This window comes from Perna viridis, chromosome 14 (genome assembly GCF_037379345.1).
Source record: "Perna viridis isolate PV_CMFRI_1.1 ecotype Kerala chromosome 14, ASM3737934v1, whole genome shotgun sequence".
Taxonomy (NCBI): Eukaryota; Metazoa; Mollusca; class Bivalvia; order Mytilida; family Mytilidae; genus Perna; species Perna viridis.
This window is the reverse complement of record NC_142458.1, coordinates 11,756,738-11,784,550: the sequence shown is the minus strand read 5'-3', so window position 1 is coordinate 11,784,550 and position 27,813 is coordinate 11,756,738. Positions and strand designations below refer to the sequence as shown.

Below are 27,813 nucleotides of genomic sequence, written 5' to 3'. Positions count from 1 at the left end.
CTGAACCTTTAGCTACTAGCCCAAAGCCTGAGACTAGTAAAAATTTAATCCGGCTAGTAAAAAATCTGAGAATTTCAGTACAATGCATTTCAAAGTAAAATTACTGAAATTGACTGTTTGGGCTTGTAGCTGAAAAAAGTATATGGCACAGACTGAAGGTCCTGGACCCTCAATATCTAAATCAGGACCTATGAATCATTTTTTACTGAAGTCCTGAACCAAAATTTGAAAAAACAGTCCTGGACATATTCCTCTTGAAAGCTAATATGAACCCATGATTACCTCCCCCTCCTCCTCATAGGGGTTTGGTTTAGACAGGTTTGGTCCTGGCACCACAATGTAAGGCAAAAGAAAGAAATTAAACTATAAGTATGTCCCTAAATCTTAAAAATGAAACCTGAAAGCATGAGACAATCATAACCTTTCTCCATTTAAGGTGGTAGACCTAGGGTTAGGGACAGAACTCTTACAAATCATTTGAACGTTAGTATTCAGCATTTTACATTAATCTCATGTAAGCTTCAAAGTAACTTGGTTTGATTTCATTCTGTTTTAAAAGAAAGCTAGATAGGCTTTGGTGAAATTGAATATGATACAACAATATCATTGATAACAAGTTTTGTCCCTTATCCTCAGTCTACCTCCTTAAGTTTCAGTGAAATCAATGGACAGTTAAGGAGTTGGGCTTACAAGATACATGTACAAAACTCAAGAAAAGAGAGCCCAAACTTATATGGAGACACAGGTACATGTAGTTTAAGACATTTAATAGCAATAAATGAAGTTTAAACTTTGGCCTGATGTTTTAAAGATGACTGTACAATGTAAAAATATATAACACCTTTATGATAATTGCCAGTAATTGATGTCAACTTTTAACCCAACCTGACAAAAGACTTTAAATTTACAGGTCAAGGAGTCAGGTCTTTGTGGAGGCAATAATTGACTGGAAATGTATCTTATATAGCTGGAATCAATGTAGGAATAGATTTTGGAACAGCTTCTTTAATTTCAGTCGATGTGGTCAAGACACTAAGACTGGCAATTATGGGTTAACAGAAAAGAAATACAATATGGCAAAATATTTTCAGAAAAAGATCCTTTAATATCGTTTAAAGTAATCATCCGAAAACAATTTGAGAAAGGACAAAGGGACAGATGAAAGACGCACAGGCAACCTCTTGGAGGTATCACATATACCTTGTCACTTCATATTGGGGGGGGGGGGGGGTAAAGAAAATGGGTGCCCAACATCCACCCAATTTTCTTTCTGAAGAAACTTTATGATGGGGTATAAAAAAAAACCTCACCTGAATCCACACTTGAGGCAGAAGCTGAGGGTGAAGCTCCTCCCTTTCCTGCTAGGCTTTCTAATCTAATCGCCACAGCCTCTAATCTGTCGACAGCTGAAATCAATGCTTGTTGTGACATCTCGTCTGAACTATTACTTTGAAGTTCCTGAAGAATTACTTGCTTTAGATCAGCAACTTCTTGTTGAGCAAGGCTAATTTGACTTTCTGGTGATCCTTCTCTTAGACCATGAGTTGCCTCCCCTTCGTTAGGATTGACAGTTTGAGTTAATTCCTTTTGTTCAACAGGCTTTACTTGCTTTTCAAGTTCTGGTTCTACAATTGGTGTTACTTGGTTTAGAGTTACCTCCCTTTCTGGTGAAGTTTTCAAACCGTTGGTTTCTACCTCTGTGTATTTAGTAGGTTTGACTTTGGAATTCTGAAAAGATTCATCATCAGAGTCAGATTTTGGACAACAACAGAGCATGATTAATTAAAAGTGGAATTCATCAAGCTAAAAATAACTCCTTTGTAGATTCTAAATATATCCTGTCCCTGATAGAAAGAATTTTCTATACAAACACAAGTTCACACCCTTTATAAAGTACACATGCACACACTATATTTAATATGTGATGAATATTTTATGCATGACTCCTCAACACAAATACATGTACACACAACTTGTGGGTGGTTCTGTAAGAATTCACAAATCTCTAAGTACAAACATTATTTATACATCAAAATAATTAATTGCACAGAAAGTAGAAGTAGACAAGTCACATCACAATAATTTCAATTTCAAAGCTATCAATTTCACAGGCAGGTAAATGACTACACAGAATTGTAACTTATTGCAAGTTTTTCACACGTCAATGCATAAATGTGAATCAATTTCTTTCATCTAATCAATTTCTACACAAAGCACAATATCAGTAATTCACAACACATGGGTTTATACACCATTCATTGTTCAAGAGAGTAAATAATGATCATTTATACATATAAACAGTACTTCTCATGAAGAAAATAATCAATAGTTAAATAACAATTTGATCCCCTCAGGATAAGGAAAACTGGAATTAAAGATGAGAGGTAATTCTATTTTTAAACTCTTAAACTTGAAATATTTTCCTTTTTATCAAGGTCATGTCGTAATCTTACCAACTTACTATGAGCATGTGTACATAGATGGGGAGATTGAAACTTCGCCAAAATATCTGATAGATTTGTGCGCTAATCACTGCACCTAACAGGTTATACACATGCTATTCAATGCTTAACTTTTTTCTTATCTTCGTTCATTTAAAAATTGTACAGTAAATACAATGTACATACCACTCAATGTACATGTATAACTTATTACAGGAGTTATACTTTATATTTTTGTAACAACTAACCCCCACCCTTTTTTTATTCAGCAAATTTATAATTCTCACTGTTAATTTAGTCTCTGCTAACATTTTTTTTTCGAAGTATTAATTAGTCTGAATAATAAATTTCAATAATATGAAAATTTCCATTGAATTTTAACTAAACAATTTATTTTAGGATTGGACACATGGCTCCATATATCAGCTGATGACAAAGACTGCTTTAAGAATTAAAATAGCAATTTTAACAAACTCTTACCATACCTGTTTTGAAACCCATTCTTTTTTTTTTTCACCATTACATAGAAATTTTAATTTTATATGTTGGTGATAAAGGTTCACCGATTAAGGTTCACCAGCAGTCATTTATATTTAAAGGTATTACAAGGTATTTAAAATTTTACCATATATGGCAATTCACAAAAATAAACACAAATTTATTTTTAAATTAAAAGAATACTGGAGTCCTGATGCCCTAGTTAGGGAAAATTTTAAAACATGGGAAACTTCCATACATGTACATACATGGATCAGCAATTAATGTACTCTGGTCTAAATGGCAGGGATGGAGTCCGAGTTGCTCATTTGGTCCATGCTCCCAGTTTTTAGTGGAGTCCGAGTTGCTCATTTGCTTTTGTTACTTTGTATGTATGATTTTAGTTACTTTATGTTCTTTGTTGTGTATGTCTGTTTTCCGTGTCTGGTCTTTACCCTGGATTACATTCTTTTGATTACCGCTATAATCTTGGTTCCCTTGATTACTCTTTTAAATTAATAGTGGTCCAAGACAGGGAACCCTTTATTTCTGACCTAAGACTTTTGAAATATCAATTACCTTGGTCCTGGATTTTTACCTGCATTTTGTAGTCAACAGATTTTGATCTTCCTTAAAAAAATAAACAGCCATTTCCATTCTTGAGAGTAAATTTCAATAGTTTACCAACAAAGATATTGTTGGTCTACAATGTAAATATATACAGAATAAAAAGCTTTATGGAGTTCAGCATGATATGACAGCAGCATGTTGAACTCTGTTCTATTGGCACTAGTGTGGACACAGTATCCATTTTTGACACTCTATAGCATAGGGACTTACAGTTTACTATGGATACAGTAACTGGTTTGGACACAATATTGCACAAAATTTGAAATTCAATTAAAGGCGAAAAAAGTTATAGGGTGCTTAACAAAGACCTTTGCCCCTGATCCCAAAAACAAAAAGAAGAGATTCTAATAAGCCAGAAAATTGCTAATGCTCATTCATTAGGAACAGTTAATTCAATGTTCATCTAATTCCTCCCAGTAGTTTCTAAGCCTCTCAAGCTTTCATTTGAAGCAGAATAAAATGAATCCAAGTTAATTAGATGCTAACATAAGATTCATGTTAAATGCTGAATACAAACGTTCCAATGATTTTTAAGAGTTGTGTCCCTTACTCTAGGTCTATCTCCTTAAGTACTATACATTTATATATATGTATTATTACACCACCTTATTTTGCCATAGAACAGTCATTTCTCGTTCAATACCAGATCAAAATGTACCTCTTAAATACCGAATACATGTGTAATAAGTGTGTTTTTCACTTGTATGTGAGCGGGAAGTTTACATTAAAAGATGAAATGATCAGTTAGCTTTGTCCGTTCTGTAATATAGCTAAAAAACGCCTAGTCTCCAATTCAGAGGTTGCCAACTGTTTTGATTGAGAAACATTCGGGTCATCACAGTTACAAAGTCACCCAATTTTAGAGCATATTGCAACCTCGATTTCAGACTCACTAGATTTGCCAATCTTACCTGATCAATAACATAGTTCTAAAATGTCAAGTATATTTTCAAAAAAAGAAAACCCTTAATTTGTTAGTACATGTAATGAACAAATGTACAATGTCAAAGTTTATTCCTACATATACACAATTAGAACTTACAGCAGTATGGATGCAATGTAATATATTCAAGCTTTGAACAGCTCTATTAAACATTTCACACAACATAAGGTTCTGACAAGTGGAAATAAAAAAAAAATGATTCACAGATCACAGTATAATGCATTTCTGCAGAGCAAATTAAAGTTCAAACCTAAACATTTGGAACAAATACTGATACATTGTTCAAATTTGATACGGCATTAAATCTTGAATGTGATTAAATTTCAAAGAGATCCATACACTTGTAGTCAACTTATTCTCTGGACAATATCAAATTGCTTATTTCTTGCCCCTATTCCTAAATGATTCAAATCACAACCTTCAAAGTCCATGTCCAAAATAAAAGCATCTAAATGCTTTAAGGGATGAATTTTAAGGAGGTACACTTAGGGTAAGGGACAAAACTCTTACAAATCATTGGAACGTTTGTATTCACCATTTTACATCAATCTCATGTAAGCATCAACATAACTTGGACTGATTTCATTCTGTTTCAAATGAAACTTTGATAAAATTTGGTGAAATTGAATATTATATTAACATATCACTGATTTCAAGAGTTATGTCCCTTATCCTAGACCTACCTCCTTAATAAAGCCATTGAGGTGAAGCCATGAACAGTATGGACAGAAAATTTAAGCTTCTGAATTTGAATTGTGATTTAATATTTGGCACAGGATAAGACATTGACCAGAATACATTTGTAGGTGTTGTCAAAGCTTTCAACAGAATTGATCAAAAATGTTTAATGGTTGAATACAGTTTACAGAATTAAGAATAAGAGTAAAGGCATATGTACATGGAATTACTAACAGACAGACAGACCAGATGATTCCTATGGCTAAACATGTGTACATCTCCAAACTTTGTGGGAAATAAAGTAACATCACCAAACAATATACATCGCAATTCTTGGCTGATTCACTTAGTGACGATCCTATTCATATCGCAATTTTTGGCTGATTCACTTAGTGACGATCCTATTCATATCACAATTTTTGGATGATTCACTTAGTGACGATCCTATTCATATCGCCATTTTTGTCTGATTCACTTAGTGACGATCCTATTCATATCGCAATTTTTGGATGATTCACTTAGTGACGATCGTATTCATATCGCAATTCTTGACTGATTCACTTAGTGACGATCCTATACCTATCGCAATTCTTGACTGATTCAATGAGTGACGATCCTATTCATGTCGCAATTTTTGGCTGATTCAATTATTGACGATCCTATTCATATCACAATTTTTTATCATGTGACAATGAATTAAGGAAAGTTTAATTGAATACCATTCAACTGTTTATGATGAGTGTACTCAGCTGCAGATAAGATGATGGTCCCTCTTTGTTGACCAATGACAATATTGATGTTTTGCATCAAGGGGCCCAATAAGTTCTCCAGATGAAAACAAGTTAGCATAAATATACTGAAGTTAACAGACGTCAACATTGAATCACTGATGACAACACCAACGATAAGGACTAGGTGATACTATTATACACCCAAAAAATGTTTTGCAGTTATATAAATATATAATAGAAGGTACACAATGGCATAATGCTGGATAGGTCAATTTTTGCATCTGCCATATAGTCGTAGCCCTTTTTTAGTGGTATGGAATCTTTCTCTAAAACTTCATAGAGATCAATATACAATGTACATGTACAATGTACATCATTTTTAAGTTATTGTGAGGACACAAAATATTTATGATCAATGGCAACAACTACAATTTTCTGTGGTTGTACATGTACATGTATTGTTGCACTTATATCTTCAAGATGATCATACTAATCCCTACAATTTCTGATCACCATACTCACTGAGCTGGTTATTCAATACTGGCTAATCTGGTATATGTATACATGTATTTAAACACTCTTCTGTATGTACTAGTAATCTGTTTCCAAAACTTATTGTATTTATCATATGGAGCTTCAAGTAGGGCTCTCAATATAATTTTAGAAGCATTGGCTAATGGCTAAACTGGATAATGGAAAGCTTATTCCTGGCATATAATGTCCCACAGGTACAACTGTGATGTTCATACATGTGCTGCAGGAATGTACATGTATTTCACGTTTTTTTTTTCTTTTCACTACAATTAGGATAACATTATATGTATAAAGTTGTCTAGTCACAGTTTTTAGACATAATATTTTTGGTTTGTATATGTATATTGTTCATGTCCATGTACAAGTGTGTTTGTGTTTCCTACACTTTTAAGCTACATGTACATGTATGAAAAGTTTCTTAAGGTTCTGCTAAAGTCAAAATTTAGGACATTAATTGTCAAGATAATTTTAGTCAAGAAGTTAAAAATGCAATTATTATGTTCTGAAATCTTCGCTTAATGCTTCATTATACAGTATTCTACATATATGCAGGTTTCCTCTCTTCTCAAAACATGTTACCACAGGCATACTGTGCTAACAGCAGAGGTGTAAACATCAAACTTTAAAATATATATACAGATTTACCAGAACAGATCTTTGTTTGGAAATGCAAATATGTTGTAGCCTAAATATCTAGTGCAGTGTAAGCTTACAATAATTTGTGACAAATTGCCAGATTTGAATGAAAATTTTGAAATTTTAAGTTTATTGGTGTTGGTATTTAGCTTTCTCTTAACAAAAATACCTCAATTCATCTAAATTTAAAGAAATTGCAATTTTTTCTAGAAAATAAATGCTACCTTACACTGCATAATACAATAAGGAACACGACTATATGAATTTAAGAATTCAATTTTTATTTTGACAGCAGTAACAGTAGATTTATTCTAAAACATCTTGTTTAAACTGATGTCAGTAACATTATATAGAGGTTTTAAAACATTTGTTCCTAAGTTAAGACTTGTGTTTGTGTGTTAAATACATATAAAGATGCATTTAGCAATATTTCAGCACTAAAGTTAATGCATTATTAAAACTATGAATGAAAACATTTCATTAAGGAATGTCCTAGTTAATGACTTCAGGTGAAACTTAAGCTATGTCTCACAGGATTGTTAAATGTTGCTTTAGTAAAAAATTTACTTCGAATGACAGGAAGTTTAAATTATGTTTTTTTAGTCCCATTAATGGTTATCTTTACAAAGCATGTACACTTATGAACTTTGAATTGGTGAGTCTGATTTCAGTTAGACAAAAAAAAATCTGCATATGATATTCAGGAATGAATAGGCTGAAAAAAAACAAACAAGATTTGACAACCTGTGTGAAAAAAATTTGTCACCTTGTTAAATTCAGGCAAGTTGAATTTTCATCAAGGACAAGGGTTCACAAAATGTTAACATCAAACACTGAGCAAGTGTAGTAGAAAACAACCAGTAACCAGGATATTGCATATGTATTTTTTTTTTGGTAATATGATCACTACTGAAGTCCTTGAGTTGTTTTTGTATTGTGATAATTAATTCAGAATCCAAACAATAAAAATAGATTACTTGTTTAATTAACCAGAAAAGTGTCAATATTTTACCAGGGGTCAAGCTTCTTGAGAAAATAGGAAGAAGTTACTTCTCTTTCAAAGACACACCAGGGAAAAGTGGGTAGTGGTCAGGGAGAAATGAACACATACACACATCATTTACTAACGCTTCTTGTTTTTAAGTTATATGTGTCATATGATGTTACATACATGTACATGCACACAATAATTAAGCATTCTAATATGTTAATTTTCTTAAATAGAGATAAATGCTGCTTTTTCTTTAAGCTATATACGTGTGTATATAGACAAAATGAAATCAACCTGCTGATTGAATGGTGACTGTATTTATATATACACACATGTACACATACGCGACTTTTTTTATATTTCTATACCTTTAACCCTTTCCAAATATATTACAGCAAAACTAATATATGCATTGTGTATGAACTATTGATTTTGCCTATTTTAGCAGCACTGTGTTAGAAAATTTCAGGGAGAGACATTCTTTTAAATTTCAATTTTGTTCAGTTTTCTTCCCCGGCCTCACTTAACCCATAATGACTTCTTGATGAAATATCCAGTCTTTTGATATATATACATAAGTATTATTGACATTGACAAATCAAGATTGTAGTGGTTGGTACGAACTTGTCTCAAACTGAAGCAATGTTCCGTTGAAATGAAAAATTTCAGTGATCATTTAAGGGAAATACTTGCTAAACACAAGTTGAAATTCAATTTTGCTAATAGAAATTATATGCACTTGGTAAAATTTGCTAGTGGAATTGTATATGTCACATAGGTAAAGTCCAGAAATAACCCAAAAAACTTAAATTTAGTGAGTGTAAATTTCCAGTACTTGCTAAATTTAGCTAGTGGAAAAGTTTCTGAAATTCAATCTCTGAATTTACTGTTCCATTACGAAAAATTAAATTAAGGTAGTAGACCTAGGGTAAGGGACACAACTCTTACAAATCATTGGAATGTTTGTATTCACCATTTTATACCAACATCATGTAAGCATCAAAGTAACCTGGACTGATATTATACTGTTTCAAAGGGAAGCTTGGAAGACTCTGATGAAATTGCATATGATACAAACATACATTGTATCACTGACTTGAAGTATTATGTCCCTTACCCCAGGTGCTTTGTGTTTCTTACCGAATTATCAATTGATAAATATTGAGATAAATTTCCCCCAAAATTGGCAAGAAACTGCACGATAATTTGCATGTTTCAAAACAAAGTATGAACGATAAAACATCAATTATCGTAAGCCGGAGTGAAGAATGTTCATTGCATATCCTGTCTTCAATGATTGTAACGAAAAACCGATTTAGATACTTGCTTGTAACTGAATATTCCATAGATTTTGAAAAATTTGATATTTTTTCCCTCGAATGGGCGCCATTTTTGTTTGGATCAATATCAGAAGAGTACAGTACGGACCTTGGGCAATGTTTGAAAATGACAGGTCAACTTCACTTCATTTTTGGTTGTCTTAGGGCAAAGTGTGCAACCTCACGGCAACCATTTTGCCTGAATCGCCCAGTAGTTTGAGCCCTGTGCTCTCATGCAAAATCCAAAATAAGATACATATATGTATAGCCACTCAATTATTCTATAAAAATTTGGACTGATCTCTTCAAAAGAAAAACAACAAACCATAGAATAGGGACAGTGTCAGCAGTGTCTTTCATATATGTAGATGCTCTGAAACATTAATTGGCTCAAAACTCATTCTGTTGTGGCATACTAACTCATTTAGGAAATGACATCAGAAGTTACTGCAGGAATAATTGCTAAGGCAAGGGACAAGGAGCCATATCTGAAAATTATAGTGCTACTTTAGATGGCCCTTTAAATTATTAATATATTTCAAAAATGCTGAAAATGGTCCCTTCTTAAAATTTCCTTATCAACCCACTGCAGTAAGGAAGTAATTGTTTGAACTTTTAGCTCAGGCACACATTGTGTGTTATAGGAAGTCTTGCATATATCAGTGGTGCACTATACTGTTATAAACAAAAGCATACATTTGACTGATTTGTAGTTATTTGAGTACAAGTAACAACTTGGTCTCCTCCCTATAGGCAAAGCCTAAAGTCATATAACAAGCAACACTGCAATAAGACATACATCACAGTGTTGTACATGTACTGTAAACAAATGAAACACCCTTTGAAGTTTTAAATGGCTAGTGTCTGTAGTGTCGGTGTAGTGACTCAATCCCAACTAAGGTTGTGATGAATCACACATACACTTTTTCCTATAATATATATATACATTAAACTTCATGTGATACGATAATAAGGAAAGGCCAAAATCGATGCACACAACTTTTTGCATCTCTATAGATCTATGTAAAAGAAAATTATACGTCTGTAAAAATCAGACAACCCCTCCCCCTTTTTTCTATTCATTCATTTCCACTCATTGACAAGGGTGCATACCGCAATTTAATGCGTGATGTAGATTCTAAATTAACTTTGAACGTGACCCTGTAATTAATTTGAAATCTTAAGCTTATGCACTCACCAAATTCCACAAGGAGAAATTTTTGCTGTCGGTGTCTGCTTTGCTTCCGCGTAGAGGGCGGGATGAACCGGAAGTTTAATTTTTATATTAAGTCGACACATTTTGAAATCGTCCTCAAGTATTGTAAAAATAAATTGATTCATTTTAATTATAATCAATGTTTAAAGTTAAATGGATTCGTTAGTAGATTATGAGACTTATTAGAGGTACATAGATAAAATATTTGTGTTACTACATTCATATTTATGACATCATGAAGTCGGGGCCATTCATAAGTTTTGGAAGAGTAATCATGGGAACCAAGATTATAGCGGTAATCAAAAGAATGTAATCCAGGACAAAGACTAGACATGGAAAACAGACATTCACAACAAAGAACATAAAGTAACTAAAATCATACATACAAAGTAACAAAAGTAAATGAGCAATTCGGACTCCACTAAAAACTGGGAGCATAGACCAGGTGCACCGGTAGGGTAAGCGTCCTCTGCTTTTCTAGAAACACCCGTCGAGTTGCTCATAAAAAGTCAAGTCCGGGTTAGACAAACGAGGAAAGTAAAAACTATGACCCGTTGAATACATCAGTTTTCATGGTGCTGATGGATACACCATAACGATCCACGAGTTCATGATGACGACCATAAAACTTCTGTAGTGATGACTTCAACCTTGTAGCAACATAAGCCTGCTCAAGAAGCCTATTTATTAGAGTTCTAGCGCGATACAAAAAGTCTGCGTAGTTTCGGCAAGCTCTGGCATAACGTATGAGTTGTGATATGAACACTTCATACGCAGGAGCCGAAGGGATGTTGCCACAGATGAAAGGAAAGTTAACAATTCTGAATGAAAAGTCATCACGTTTGTCGTAAACTCGTAACAGTGTCTGTGAAGTCAGACTCATATCTTGACCTACACTTAGAAATCGATGGTAAAGGAAAACTATTGACCAAAGTTTACGACAAACGTGATGACTTTTCATTCAGAATTGTCAACTTTCCTTTCATCTGTGGCAACATCCCTCCATCACCTGCGTATGGAGTGTTCATATTACCAACTCATACGTTATGCCACAGCTTGCCGAAATTACGCAGACTTTTTGTATCGCGCTAGACTTCTAACAAGTAGGCTTCTGGAACAGGCTTATGTTGCTACAAGGTTGAAGTCATCACTACAGAAGTTTTATGGTCGTCATTATGAACTCGTGGATCGTTACGGTGTATCCATCTGCGTCATGGAAACTGATTTGTTCAACGTATCATACTTTTCCTTTCCTCTTTCGAATAGCTCGCAAGTTGAAAATCTAATTTTAACCATATATGCAAGTCGAGTTGATATATAGATTCTCCTTCAGTTTCGAGGGGATTACAGGATTTCTCCACTCGATATAGTTAAAATCTAAAATTTTACTATCGAGAGTGGAGAAATCCTTTTATGCCCTAGAGAAATGAGGGCGAATCTGTTTCTCCTATGAATAAAACCATAAAAAATAAATTAAACAACACCCTAAATTCTTCCAACACCAACTACGTCATCAAGGACATGCCCTCCAGTCACCAAGTCATTGCGTCATCGATATCACTACCATATGATTAGATGATATACTACCAACTAATCTTTTAAAATATGAATAACATTCGGAAATCAACAAGTACTGTAGGTTACAGACCATCAATTCAACCAATGAGCAAAATAGTCCTACACAGAAATTACCCCTGTTCCTCATAGTGCTGTGAAAAAAGTTCTCATCTTATTTAAAAAAAGATTAAACAGTTTCTGAAAGGAAAAACATTTCTGTACATTTTATAGGTGCATTCTTCTTCTTGTGATGTGAAGCCTAATCTCCATAATGATTTCTAAATATACCCCTATCTTGTGAAAACACTGGGATTTCCCATGCTGTTTATAGACCCTTCACTTCCGGTGACCAGTATTGCACTGCAAATCTGCTAACCTCGCATGCCATTCTGAGGATTGTAAGCTGACATATGTGGAATCATGCTGATATATAGTCTCAGCAAGTTAAAGATAAGGTAAAGTTCAGAGAAGCCATTGAATATTGTGAAATTAGCATAGAAGCCTATGGAAAGTGGTATTAGTGGTTTATAGCCTGTAAACATGGTAAATCGTCTCGGTGGGAGTCTTCACGCGACATTTTAATTTCCCGGCACGTGGCAGGAAATTATACAAATTTTTAATTACTTTAAATTGATATTGCAGTCACCAGAGCCTTATGATTTGCAAAACCTGATAGCATCTGCAATTATACACTAGCCCAGGAAAATAGTCACATTGGCATTCCCCGTTAAGGTTCAATGCAGATTGTGAGGTCCAGTTTGTAGGTATTTCTAATATATCAAATCTAATTCTATGTTATTCACGCCAATAAACCCAATAAAAAACTTTTACTAAGAACTAAATATGCTGATTAATTTGGTTTGTATTCAACGATCCAATTAAAAATAGATGACCTCTAACCTCTTATCAGTACTAAACCTGTTTATTTCTATGCATGCAGGCCCTGGCGGATAAAGGTGGCAGTGGGTCCGGGATCAAGAAACTTGTATGACGAAAGGAGTTTCAGGTTATTACTTGCCCTCATCGTTTGGCCATTTTTTAAATAAAAGACAGCTTAAATCCCGAAACCATCCTGACGTTTCACCCACAGTATCGTTTTTTGATTGCGGTTACCGTCTCGTGACATCGGAAGCTTACAGATGACAAAAGAAACTTCGCATAGACGATGGCATAGGAATTTCGATAATGCATTTCTCGGGAATTTTGTCATTTTTGGGTCTAGTGTTTTTGCTTTTTGCATTAATCATTCTTTTTGGCTTTTTTGCCATTTGTTATGTTACTATGGTACATCTGTAGGTGGTGAAGAGCTTAAAAGTGCATGGCTATCAACGTTTCTTGAACCAGACACGATTGGTGAAATTATATTACAAAATATTATTGTTTATGTTAATATACGTGTCTCTGGAGCTAGGTGCCTAGAAACTAAGCGCTTTTACATGACAAATAGATGTCTATGGAATAACTTGTAGCATTTGAGCCATGAAGCTTATCAACTGAGAAATATAGCTAGTTGAGAGGAACATGTGTCTATGAATATGATTTATTTCAATGATTGTGGATTAAGATTGAATGATTTAACAGACTGTTTCGACCAGAAGGTCATAAAATTAATTTTCGACCTGAAAATTGAAAAAAAAAAGTAAAACAGGGCATGGCCAGCTAGTAGCTTAATTATGCACTATGCATTCATCTAGGTGTTCAATGTATAAACCTATCTCGAACATGAATATTACGTAAAACTGACGCAATACTACATTGCATAAACATTGCATAAACATTGCATTTTGGTGTGTGTGTTTCGTAATCAGAAAGGTGATTTAAAAAAAATAAAACATAGTTCAATATTGAACATAAAAACATAAAGCCTGTGTTAAAATACATTTGAATTCGAATCCCGCACCACCCTTTTATACCATTTTTTTGCAAATTTGACGATTATTTTATTTATTCAAACGATCGATATAAATTGATTCAGTACATGAATATTTTGATTTATAGTATAAATCGTAAAGTGAAGAACAGGAGCACTGCAACTACTATACCTTGCCTAAATGAAATAAAACCCCAGGCAGCTTAGTGAAGTTGACTTTGAGTTGCCCATACTTTTCATTCGTTTCAATCTGTATGGGCTGGCCATTTTGGTTTGATTTCCTTAATAGTGATTTGTTTCGATCGAATGCTTCGAATGGTCGATGAACGACTGATTGCACGATACAAGTCGAATTTGCATTAGACAAACTTAGATTAATTACAAGTCATTCTAAAACACGAGTACGTTGGTTAGGCAATCACCAATGGGTATTTTTTATCCAAGTTACACTAACTAAATGATAGGTATGATTTTGCATGAAACAGAACCCTGAATCCAATACGACAGACTGTGGTGATATTTTTTTTTAGTTTTGTCCTGAGCTTCGAAATGGCGACTCGGTCTAATGGACTGATTTGGGGTTCAGGGATCCCATTCACCCAATGGCAATCTAACTTTTGATTTTCGACTACTGTAGTTAACTAGTTTTGAGCAGATTTACAGATTTTATAGTGGCAGATCGTGGGTGGGGATATTTCCTTTGGGTAGAAACCCCTCTTTTGTTTGAAAATCTTGTTAGTTTCAAGTTAAATGTGGTTGAAGTTGAATGAATTATAGACTTAATCCCTTTTAATTAATTGATTTTGGATCGGAATTCCAATCACATGTTTATTTTTGCATCTCTGAATTCGCCTTTTTTTTTTTTGTACATTCACGCTTACAGAGGTCCAGCTCGCCTACTCGAACATTTGCGTACGCTATACGATACCGAATACTGAGAGTACATGCATATATATTTAAATTATAGTCCAAAAATATTCTGGTTTATTTAATCATCCGGACGACCTAGTCTTTTTCGCTGCATATAGAAATCAAAATCGATACGTTTTGTGTGGCGGAAATCAGTGAAGGGCAGAGAGATTTGCAAAGGGTAGGATCCAGCCTAACCCCAGGGCAATTTTTCTTTCTGTCGAAAAATGCATAGTTATGATATTGCTGACAAATTGATAAGAATAGCATTTTTTTTTTGGTATTACCATTGCATGATTCTCTCATGGGGTCTTTCTCTCATAAAAATTAAAGCTAATAAACTATATTTAAAAGCAGTTTTTGGCATGTCACGGGTTGTGTCCTCATTTTATAATTTATAATGTACCCTGGTTCTCAACCCTGCATTGGAAGAATTGGGATTTATTTACATATAATGGGAACATAACTTTTTGTAGGTTTAAACTGGTCTGGAGCTGGCATGTCAGTTTACTGCTAATAGTCCGTAGTTTGTACATTTATGTAATATATATTTAGTTTCTTTATTTCCATGCAACAAAGGACACAGACCTTTTCGAACTGATTTTAGGCGTGTTTTATAGTGTAATATTTTTCCACAGTGACCAGATTTTAAAGGGGAAAGGGTTGTGATCACGCCAAATTACTTTAACCCCGCCGCATTTTCTGCGCCAGCCCCAAGTCAGAAATTTCTGACCTCTGTATGTCTTGATTCGTTTTTACCTTTATTTTTTTTTGTTACTTGAGTATATAGGGGTAACTCTTTCGCCGTACCTCTGTATAATGATGTTTTAAGGCCAGCCCAGCCTGCCCTGTGGTGCGAGGGTTTCCTCGTCGTTTATTGAAGACCAATGGGGGGCCTTGGGCTGACATTTTTATCCAGATGTTTTTTTTTTGTCTCCTTGATATATTCACAACACCTATTCTCGTTATATATATATATATGCACCAAAGTGTATGATTAACTAAGCCAGGACCGGATCCAGACGCTTTGAAAAGGTGGGGTGATTTCTAAGCAAATGGGGGATGCTAGGACATTATTTGCCATTTTTTGTCAATTTTACACATGAAAATGACAAATTTTTAAATAAAAAGGGGGTGCCAACCCTTGCACCCCTCTGGATCCACCACAGTAAGTTATTGAACTATATATATATATATTCTTCTCCTTCTTGTCATGTGCATGATATTCATGTGAAAATGATTTTGCTTGTGATAAATAAACTCAATACGCATGGGCTAAACAAAATGTAGACATGGACAAATGGAAAATTGACAATTTTAAATTAGAATTGATTATTAATTTTTTTAAGACCATATTAGGGCCCTTTACGAAAAAAAAACAACAACAATTCATGTATACAAAATGTATCACAGTGCGAAAAGTTGAGTTTTCCGACGATAATTTTCATATCGATGTTTTGGTTCACAGCTTTTTTTTACACCAGCGATATCACTGTTCTCTCATAACAGTGGCGGGTACAGTTGATGTCGTAATGGGCGTACGCCCCTCCCCCGTTTTTTAGAGAAAAAAATAATAATAACTATCATAATCTGCTAGACACTGTATTGAATATGGCAATTTATCATATTCATTCATGTAATAACTTGTTTTTCTTTTATAAATACTGATTCTCATTAAATCCTTGATCCGCCCCCGAATAAACCTGATTTTGTAACAGCAGAATTAAGGCTAGTCTATTTTTTTGTATTGAAGGGTATTGCGGACATACATATATTTTCTTAACACTAGAAATATTAAAACACCGTGATAGAGCTGCATAAATGTTCACATTAATTCAAAGGGAGATCATCGAATTTATGCTTGTAGAATTTATCAATATTTTGCCAAAACCACCAAAATCACATTAACATTTTTCTTTGGTTTATAATATCATTAATGCAAAGCACCACTAATGATGTATTAATGGCAATTTAGTCCGTATCATATGTATAAAAGTTTACATTGTTGACTATTTATAGTGCTGCGCTTTTATTTTAATCCTATTTTACTTTTGCTACTATTTGCCTTATATGTTGACCAATGATTTATGTATGTTTGCATGAAAAGGACTAGATGGTTGCCATGTATTGTACTTGTGATGTAAATGGTTTCTTTTAATTGTAGTGCATGTATGTCGATTTTAAAAGCTCCCGGGAGCTTATGTTGTATTGTTTTAAAATATCGACGTTAAATAAAGCTTTTTGTATTGGTATTAACTTTCAGGGAGCTACCCATTGGATTTTTTTCCAAAAATTTTCTATCCTACCCAATATTGCTTTTTTTTAGAAATTTTAGGTCCTGTTAATTTTCTTCGGTGAATTCCTTTCTTCAATATAAACAAAAATATTTTAGGTCACTGATAGATCCTGCCTTTTAAGTTGCGGATATTCTTAGCGACTTCTTGCACTCGTAATTCAGTACTTTATATTCGCAGATGATTTGCATAATTATATATTACTGCTCCACGTTATGCTACAGATCTTTACCGTCATAGCGTCATAGTTATAGCTTCATACGAGATAAAGATGTACCTCTTAAATATCACACACGTGTCCTACGTGTGTTTCTTGCTTGTATGAGAACCGGAAGTTTACATGAAATGATCGTCTAACATGAACACTACCCAGTTCCCGATTCAGGCACAGGGGCTCGTTACAAGACTATACAGGTCATACACATTAACAGGGCGCGCCCAATATCTATAAATATTCATTGCCAGTTGTTTAATCTGGTTCCTAATTTGGTTCCCTGTTCAGTATCATATGCGATCCGAAGATCGCTAAATTGTACCTATTTTAAAAATATCATATACATATCTATGTGTGTTTTTTTGCTTGTTTGAGAAAGGGAAGTTTACATTAAAAGACGAAATGACCGGTTAGCATTGAATTTATGTAACATTACCCAGTTTCCGATTCAAACACAGTGATTCGTTACAATTGACTATAAAAGTTCAGATACGTTATCGGGCCCGATATCTATCTATAGCCATTGCTCGTTGTTTAATCTGGTTCCTGGTAACCAGTTGTTTTGATTGAAAACACTCGGATCATCACAGTTACCGAAGAGTAACCATAAAGGGAACCAATATTCCAGCGGTAGTTACCCGACAAAAACTATTTGTTAAACACTTTTTATGCCTTCACACACACACATACACAAATACGTTATTTTAATAAATTTTCAAATACATAGGGGGCCGCCCCGCCCCCTTATATCTGCCTATGTGTTATAATCTAAATAAGGTGTCTGTGCGACAGTTTGTAGCAATTGAGCTATATTTTATCAACTGAGAAGATGTCAGGTATTTTTTGTGTGCTATTTTAAAGATAAATTGGTGTTGTCACTGGATCGTTATCAGAATGGTGAATTTAGATCAAAGAGTTTAATGTCAACAACTTACAACAAGAAGCTTGTGTTTGGATACGTTTGAAGTAGATTCCGATTCGTTGCTTTCATCTCAAGCTATCCCAATTTTTTGCAATTTGACGATTATTTGAGAAGAAAAAAAAATTGAACAACCGATACAAATTGATTCAGTACATGAGAATTTTTATTTTGTGGGCTTTCCTGCCATTTTAATTCTTGAAATTTTTTCGTTTCAAATTTGATATCCAAGCCCCACCCTTAAATTCAAATGATAGTTCCTTTATCTTTGCTAGCTTCACAAAATGTTACTCCTTTGTAGTGGTATATAACGTCCCTATACAGTTTTTGTTTACAAGATTCCATTTTCAATTCTTTATTGTAACATCTAATTTTCGAGTCGACCTTGCAAAGATTAACTACAAGTACATGATTTCTACATGCTACGTTCATTGACTTGCTCGGTATCTTGTCGTCTTAACCATTACACGTATCTTCACATCTTTAAAATCATCAAGAAGCATCACTCGAACAGCAACAGATGCCATAATCGATGCATCTCAAAATATTTTCAGAAACTAGGCAGAAATCGGAACAATCATTATATTTAAAAAATGTAAATGTTTGAATAGAAATCAAGAGTCTGAGGGGTTGTGTCTATATATACTTCATGTTCTATGAAATCCATCAATATCTAGTAACTGTCTTTCTATTTTTTTTTCAATATCGTGATACGACTATCTGTATAAATTCGTCAGATGTTAATCTAACAAAACTGTACGGGGTTTAACAGACGTGGATTTAAAAGACGGAAGTGACGTGCGACCCCCCCCCCCCCCAACCTCCCGAAAATATAATGGAATGGAGATCTTGCTTGCATTTTGCAGACTGGTGAAAAGCACAGGCATATTTCGGATTAAACAAGGATTTCATACAAAAATATAAACGCTTATATATATATATATTTTTGCTTAACTCAGTAATTTTCTTTATATTGGTATTCAGGGAATAGACATTTTACATGTATCTCTATAGTCTAGGGGCCTATATATAAATTTTATATTAAAGTCTTTATATTACAATTTATTATTTGATTTAAATGGTTTATTTTTCTCCATCACGTGTCTGTAGTCATGGATACAGGAGGAGTTCCGGGGATGAGACCAATGTTTTTGTTGGACATGTTTTTTTTCTTTCTATTTTGTTTCAATTTCGGGAAATCATAGCTTAGAAACCCTATTTAAATTGTCTTGATTCAAACTCTCTTCTTTAATTTTCTGCATCACTATCAGACCCTCTTTTATTACAAATTTCTTGATCCGTCCCGGCATGCTAAGTCATCTTGATTCCTCGCATGGATTTTAAAACAATGAATTTTGCACCTGCATTTAAAATTAAAATATTTCAAAATGATATACAAAAAACTATATTGTGGGTTGTTTTATCGATTTGTTACAACACAATCTTTCTCATTAACCAAGGCAAAACATGTAGATACGTAAAATATGTTACGCAACACAATATGCATTTTCAAAAATATCGTAAAACAGTCAAGTCACTAAAAACATTAAAATTCACATAAATTACACAGAAAGCAAAAATATTGTTAAATTCGTCAGTTAGATTAATTTTTTTTATTATCATTGCGTACGCACTACAAAAACGTTAAGCATCTGTTAGTAGTGTAATGTATATTCACTGTTCTGGCGCGCTGCCCAGGTATTTACGAACGTTACGTCTTTGAGCGGGGGTGTTTCATTAGTACAAATAGTCTCCAAATCTTTCAATCTGCCAATGTTTTTACAGGTTCAAAGTATTTTAATATTTATGTTTGTTATAATTCCAATGGGATCTGAATATATCTGTCTTGTGACGTAATGAACGAATTTTGGCGATTACATTTTCTTTCGATAATTTTGCCAGGATCTTGCACTAACTTTATAAAAAGCATCTGTTAAAATTTACTCTGAATAAAACTCCTCAGCAGGAGGTCTTGTTATAATTAGACTTATAATGTAAAATTATATCTGCCGCTTCATATTCAAACTCTTTTGGGGAGAAATGAAGAACATTTACAAAAAAGACAAAATTTAGATAGACGGAACATTCCGGTTGTGGGTGCTCTTGAATTTCAAATAGGGTCATACCTAAAGATTGATGCTAAATATAAACATACAAAAATCAACAAAACTTGTATTAATACTGGTTTAAGCATCGTTAGAAACTACTCGGCTGAGTAGTTGTTTAATTATAATTCAGAAACCAAATGACGAACAAACGGACGGACACAAAAATTCATTTTTAATAGTCGAAAGGGGGAACCAAAAATTGAATATACTACAACAACGGCTAGGAACCGAAAAAGAAAATGGAAGCAAAAGTAAGAAAAAACATGCAGCAACTTTTTAATAGTAAGCATTCAAATACTATAAATGGGTAAATCTTTATTGTGAAACTGTGATGAGCATAGTACAATATCACAATCTACTGCACATGCGCTAAGGGAAAATTCGCTTTTCCAAAGTTTTACACCTCTGCAATACTCAGTATTAAACCCCATCTCTTTATGCAAATAACTACAGTACAACAGATATGCTCCGCGAATCGGCTATGTGTAGTGCTCATGCGTTGTGATTTTTTGCTATCCTGTATAACAGAGTCATGAAGTAGCGGAATCATAGTGAAAGTTTGTGGAGGAGATCGACAATATCAATTGAGTTTTTTTTTGTTTAAACATGCTGTTATTAATCAAACTAATTTCCGTGAATTACTTATTTTCGCGATTTAAGATGTCAATCTAATTTCGTGAGAAACAATATATCAAAGAAGTGTATACATGTACATATAAAAAGTCAAATTTGCGGTGATTTATTTCGCTTATGTATATTGATCTTGCTTAAGTATTTATATGTATTAATTACTTCTACTAATATTTTGTGTTTGTCTGCATGATATGTACATATAATTGTTTGTACTGTCAGTCATTATATCTCTTGTAAGAGGAAATGAAGTTATGAATGGGTAATCCAGGCAACCATTTTCTTCATTTTTTCAAAATGTTGTCCAAATTGTGCACAATATTAACTTGATTTTCAAAAAAAAAAGATGGTTCTAAACCCCGTCTCCCAATGAATCCGCCACTTGTGATTGTTACTATCGTGGGTATAAGCTCTCGTTGTTTGTCGAAATGTAATTAATCAATAGATTTCAAAATTAACAGTTTACAACGGAAACTTTAGCCCGGTGCTGGTACGTCTGCATGGTATGACTAACACGCCCTCTAGTGATAAATTGGGGTGACGTACCGATCGATTCGTACTGATTCAATTATTTGAGATGCCCCCGGCATACTTGGTTCATTTGACATCAAAGCTAACTTTCTTTTCAATCAAATCGACGTATAATAATATAAAATGTATATTTGCTACAAATTAACCAAAGATATATTTATGTTTCCGTTGAGAAATGAAAAATAGTAAAATACATATCTTTATTTAAAATCGAGATGTTTGTCTACAAATTAAAAAGAATCTCATAAGTATTTGGTGAAAGGGCACTTACGTAGCAAAGAAAAAGCAACGAGTTATTAATGCTAAAATCTATAAAATGATACTACATTTCAAACCATGCTGATTTCAAAAGAAAATCAAGGTTGTATGTCTTAATAATATAGACAATTATGTAACACTGTATTGAAAAGAAATACCGGAGAGGGGCATTAACATGAGGGGATAGCAGAAACAAAGCGTTTCATCTTCCGGGAGGTCAAAGTGTCCAACTGCATTGAAGATACATGATGGGCCTCTCACGCGTAGGTTTAAGGAGGTAGACCTAGGGTAAGGGACACAAGTCTTAAAAATCATTGGAACGTTTGTATTTAGCATTTTACATCAAACTTATGTAAGCATCTAATTAACGTGGATTAACTTTGGTGAATTTGAATATAAAACAAACGTTTCACTGATTTCATGAGGTCCCGTACCCTAGGTCTACCTCCTTAATATTGTACATCGATATGATTTCTTTTTTTTCTTACTCTTCCGGAGCACCTGATGTCAATTCAGATTTTTGTGGGGGTCATATTTCTACTCCTTTAGTTTTTTCTGTGATATCTTGTTTTCCTTAACTTCAGTTAATTTTATATGGAATCTATTTTATTTGATTCTCTGTGTACATTGTGTATCAAGTTGGTTGAACCTGTTTTCGCATACAAGCCATGTTTTCCGATTTGCGTATTTGAATTATCCCACTGCTGACGTTTCAGAATCGTAACGGAACACGTAGGGTTGGAGTGGGACAGCCTAAGTTGGATTACTCCTCCGATTTCAGTTTGTTTTCCTTAAAGCAAAACAAACGCAAGATCTAAATTGAATTAGATTGGGGTGTGTGGAATGGGTAGTCTGATGGTAAGGGCTAGGGTGATTTTTTATTTTGAATATTGCTTAGTAATTCTTGTCATGAATTTTTAATTTTTTAAACCTTTTTGTAATAGAACCAATTATACTTAACGTGAATATTTTAACAATAAACTTGGGTATAGCTGCTCTTCACTTCAAATATTGGATTTTAACCCATGAAATAAACGAGTCCGATTAAAAAATGGGATAGTGAAGGGAGTCAGTAAGGCAAAATGATGTATCAGTCAAGCTCAGGGATAGAGTTACATTGGATGCTGTACAGGCTTAGAGCTTAGAGTAATCCGATGTGTAAGTGATACTTATACGAAGTAACAGGAGGCAACAGCCAACCTAAAGAGTGTGGCAACTCTAGGTATCAATCGTTCAGGCTCGGGGATAAAATAGTCAAGCTAACGAGTGCTTTAATATCGATTAAGAGATACAAGTGGTACGCCAACTGACCCAAATAGGGAAGGAACCAGTGATTTCCAGTTTTTTTTATATATAATGAAACAATTAAATGTTTTGAGCAAAAGGGAAGACCGCCCTTGTCCCCTCTTGGATTCGCCAATGAATACTACGCAAATCAATATCGTGACAGAGTTCATCTTGAATTTACGGGTATAGAGCATATTACAATGTATTTCGCAGATATCTTTTTACACAGAGTTTGGTTTATAAAGGTTTCACTGTAAAATGTGATAACGTAAAAAAGGAGCAGTTAATTGACATTTTCCTGCATGGCGTTTATAAATACAGGATAAAATTTGTTCAGTCTTCACCGTAGTTTACCAAGGGTATTAGCAATATTGGATACACAAGTTTTATGTTTAAACAGGGTTCGTTATATATAGGTTTTACTGTAGACAAATGATTCAGATTCACGAGTTTTCAATTACCAGCGTATTGTTCATAAAGGTTTACAGTAGATGCAGAACGAACTAAAATTCCTAAATTACGAGGTGTGGTTTTTAAAGTTTTTTACTAAAGCATTTATACATAAAGATCTACTAGAATAAAACAAGATGTGTCAAGGAATTAACTAGTTTTGAACAGGGTTCGGTTCATTGTGCTTTAAATGTAGACCTACTGAGTCTCGAAGTTCAATACAAATCGAGAAGACATGGGTTGACACCAAGTAAATTTAGTATAAATATTCATCTGAAAAGAAAAGACAATGCCAATTACGTAACAATTTTGTATGAAACTTTCGAGATCGAGACACGAGCTCATTGAATTCTAATCACAATCCGTCTGAGACATGAATTTTTCATTATAGAATATTAATATATCAATCTGAGTTATACCATTTAATATCTGAATTGTACGATTGTCTTCACAAGTGTGCTCTTAAACTTTACAGAGATTTTGAGAGAATGGATGAGAAGAATTTCAAGTATAGACGCCGAATCTCAGAGCATTTTGATCAGATATGTTACATTTCTCATTACAAAGGAAAATGATTAAGTTATTTGTTTTTTTGCATTTTTTATTCAATAACGTGAGCGGCAATACTACTTTAGAAGGGTTTACGTGATTTGAGAACATAATCGGCGTGTGCGTTCTATTTTTGTATGGATTTTCAGTACTACATGACAGAAGTGATAAACTCTTACCGTACCATAATTTTACATGTACAATTACGCCTACATTTGCGTTTCACACGAGATTTTCCTTTTTATTTACGCTGTTATTTAGTTTTAAGGAGAAAAAACCACAAGGAAACTAAAGTTTATGGTAGCCTATTTAATCGCATTTTGTTTTTATAAAGTCTTTTGTCCCCCGTTTATTTACAAAAAAATGCCCGAATCTATGCATTTTTTCATTAAATGGTACACGTGTAGGTTTCGCTGTTTGTAAGAGGAAAAGAAACTCATTTCCGATTTGTCCTTTTAAAGTGGTAAAATCCGATTGAGTTGTCTGCCTTTTATCAGTAAGTGGTACCAAAAATTTTAATAATACTAGTATCTACATGTATTGGTATTCTGAATATCATTCTAATACGTTCGACATTATTTGTTGCAAAAAAAATTAGTTATTTAATTTTCAGTGTTACGGAAATGAAAGAAGCGTTACGATTGAAACTGAGAGTAAAAAAGTACACTCTATTCTGAAAATAGTATTTTTGTCAGCCATGCACCTTTCCATACTGCCGAATGTAGGTATGAATTTTACTCTCACTAGACATGCTAAAGTGAGATTTAGATGAGACACCCCTTTCACAAAATATAAAAAACACGCCTGTTTGACATGTATGTGCTTAAATCCTGCTCCATGCCATTCACCCTTCTGATTTACAAATCCTTGTAGCAGACACAACATTTAAGTTCTCACCTCCAACAAAAATTAAATGATAATTGTTAAAAACGATTGTTTGCTGTTATTTTTATGAGGGAAACAGATTATATTTGAGCTCTGTAAAATTAGTTTCGAATAATTGAAGAATTCAGAAACACATTTTTGTGCCATTGTACTAATTGATTTATTGAATGTTTTTGTATTTTTGCTGTTTAGAAAGATTTCATCAGTAATTAAATATGGTAGAAAAATTGACAAGAAAGTGATTGAACGGATGATAAAGAAGAGGTAAATTTGCCATAACTATAGTCATTGTCTAGTTATCTGCCCTTGGCGGTCGGTTGTTGACACTTTAACTTCATCAGTGCAGTAATTGTTGCTCTAACATGTATATGCAGTGGCAGGTTCAAGGAATATGGAAAATGGGGTGGGGGTTGGGGGGGAGTAGCGCACTCTGGAATCATTTTCAGTTGTTACCGTATAATCACCAAAACTGTTCGAGGACATTGAGGGATCCCGCCGCAATGCATAAGTCCATGCAAACTGAGACACATCAGACCTTTCAATAAGGTTGTATGGCCATTCTTTAATATTCTTGATTGATTTCTGTTTTTGACCCTGCTCGTTAGAAAGTGAAATCATGGAAACCAGGATGACTGTTAAAAAAATAGCATGATCTACGGATAACGTCTAGGCAACAAAAATAGACGCACAACACAGAATAAAAATCACCGAAATAATTGAGCAACCCGGACCCCACTAAAATTGGGAACATGGAATAGGCGCAAGTGGGGCAAGCGTCCACAAAGCATATCTACACCATTGCTTAAAATTATTGTTCTGGCTCAATTTTACAGCGAAATTTTATTTTAGACATCTTTATTTTCAGACGAATTATCTGTTTCACTAATCTAAATGCCCTTGTTAAAGGATACAAGAAAGGAAACACCAAGCCAAAGATTTGCAGAAAGAAAAAGAAAAAAAAAACGAATGACAATAAACTGTTCAGCTGGTTATTGAAAGACGGTTGTTCACCAGATACGATCAGATGTGAACTACCGAGTTATGCTTGATGAGCCACATACCCGTATAAACAGTAAAAAGCTGTGTTTTTATCTCAAAAGGCAGGAATTTACAACATGATCTGAAAAAAATTGTAATACGAAACTACGTTTAACATCTATAGTGACCTCTTTTTGCCGAACATCTGGTTCTGTCACTGCCAACTGAGTTACAGTACGTAATATAAACTTTAAGCTTCATACAAACGTTCTGTTGACTTCAAAGTACATATGCCACAGTTTCGCTTACTTTTAAAGTACAAAGCATCCATATGCAGTATATGTTTCAAGTGTGAATTAAAACTTGCGTCAAAGTATGAAGAAGTGCATGCAATAGAAAAGGGTGTAACAAGGTAAGTAAACCTACGACAAAGAAAAGAGGTCTTGGAGAAAAAATGTAATTAACCAACTTTATAACAAGTACTTGTATTTTTAAACGAACGTTAATAACATCGCGTGCGTCATGTTTGTCACAGCTGAACCATTCTATGAGCAAAGACGATAGCATGAATATTCTAAAACGAGACTCGCGAGAGGTACGTGTGATAATAAAATTCAGATAACTTGTAGTTTTTCTTTGTTTTATTCTATTGGGTCATGGGTACAAGTCACTGATAGGCGAGATCTGATTGACAGAATGGCATGTTAGTTATCATTTATTTGTAACGTAAATGCTGGAACAACATGGCGTTACGTGACATTGTCAGACCCGTGACGAACGCCAACGTAATTAATGTTACGCTGAATAAACGTATCATAAGAAGGTGGCCAAGTACGAGAAAATGTATGGAAAACATGTTGAGATAAGTTTGTAAATATCATCATTTCACTAATTAAAAGTCATCGAGCATTAAAAATCCGTTTAATAACAAACTTTCTAAAATCGTATAAAAAATCTGGAAACAAAATTATGATTTTACGATTCATCACATCAATGTGTTTATTAGGCATGATATTGCATTCGGGTATATTTATTTTCTTTTTCTCGCATGAAATAATTAGTTTGGCGCAAGACATCTTGTACAGAATAGCGAAGATTTTTCAATTAAAGCAAACTTATAGAAAATAAACATACACTGAGTTCTTAGTCCAATTATCACTGGAAAATTTAATTAAAAATCAAAGTATTATGATAGAAGACGAAGCCAAGTGAAATCCACTCTCAACCATAATATTTTTCTTCTATAATTAACAACAAAGGAAGAATTTCGTACATTTTGTAATGAAAATAAATTTTGATGAAAATACCTGAATTTAACTAGACGAGATTTTTAGGAAACATTGCAGAAATTGTTGCTGGGGAGCTGTCTCCAGTTAAGCGAAATATTTGTTAATTCTATTAATTTATCTCGTAGGTGTCTTAAGTACAACGAGAAAGAACGACTAAAACTTGACTTGTACGTAACGTTAAAACACAAGCTATGACGCGTAGTTACATTATTTAATCAAATGCTGAAAATTACATCTTTAAGAACATGCTGTTTGTGGATCTAGAGTTGGGCGATTGGACCTTCTCCCACATTTGTTGAAAATATTTTGTTAATTTTTGGGTCGGAAACTGACAAATGATAGTCTTGAGCCCTTTTTACTCCTTTCCAAAATCTATGAATCCGCGCCTGCATGGATTTATAATCCAGTCGACTTTAGAGAAAAAAAATGAAACGGTTTTAACAATTAAGTAGCTGTCTTTCTAAGAATCATGCAAAATCTGAAAAAAAT

General features: G+C 33.9%; 1 protein-coding gene and 1 long non-coding RNA gene across 2 annotated transcripts in view; one reads left to right on the top strand and one right to left on the bottom strand.

Moving 5' to 3' along the window:
• The window catches only part of LOC148598208 (adenylyl cyclase-associated protein 1-like), a 69,170-nt gene extending 58,533 nt beyond the window's left edge, over positions 1–10,637 (bottom strand). Inside the window, exons 1-2 of the mRNA XM_088562563.1 lie at positions 10,579–10,637; positions 1,311–1,728 (exon numbers count right to left, since the gene is read on the bottom strand). Coding sequence (XP_088418689.1) covers positions 1,311–1,431 — 121 coding nt within the window. The 5' untranslated portion in view covers positions 1,432–1,728; positions 10,579–10,637. The remainder of the gene's footprint in view (positions 1–1,310; positions 1,729–10,578) is intronic.
• A 7,537-nt stretch (positions 10,638–18,174) lies between these two features.
• LOC148598207 (uncharacterized) lies at positions 18,175–26,663 on the top strand. Its single transcript, XR_015918619.1, has 3 exons — positions 18,175–18,276; positions 25,250–25,321; positions 25,923–26,663. It is a non-coding gene; the product is annotated as an uncharacterized LOC148598207 (long non-coding RNA).
• The last annotated feature ends 1,150 nt before the right edge of the window (positions 26,664–27,813 follow it).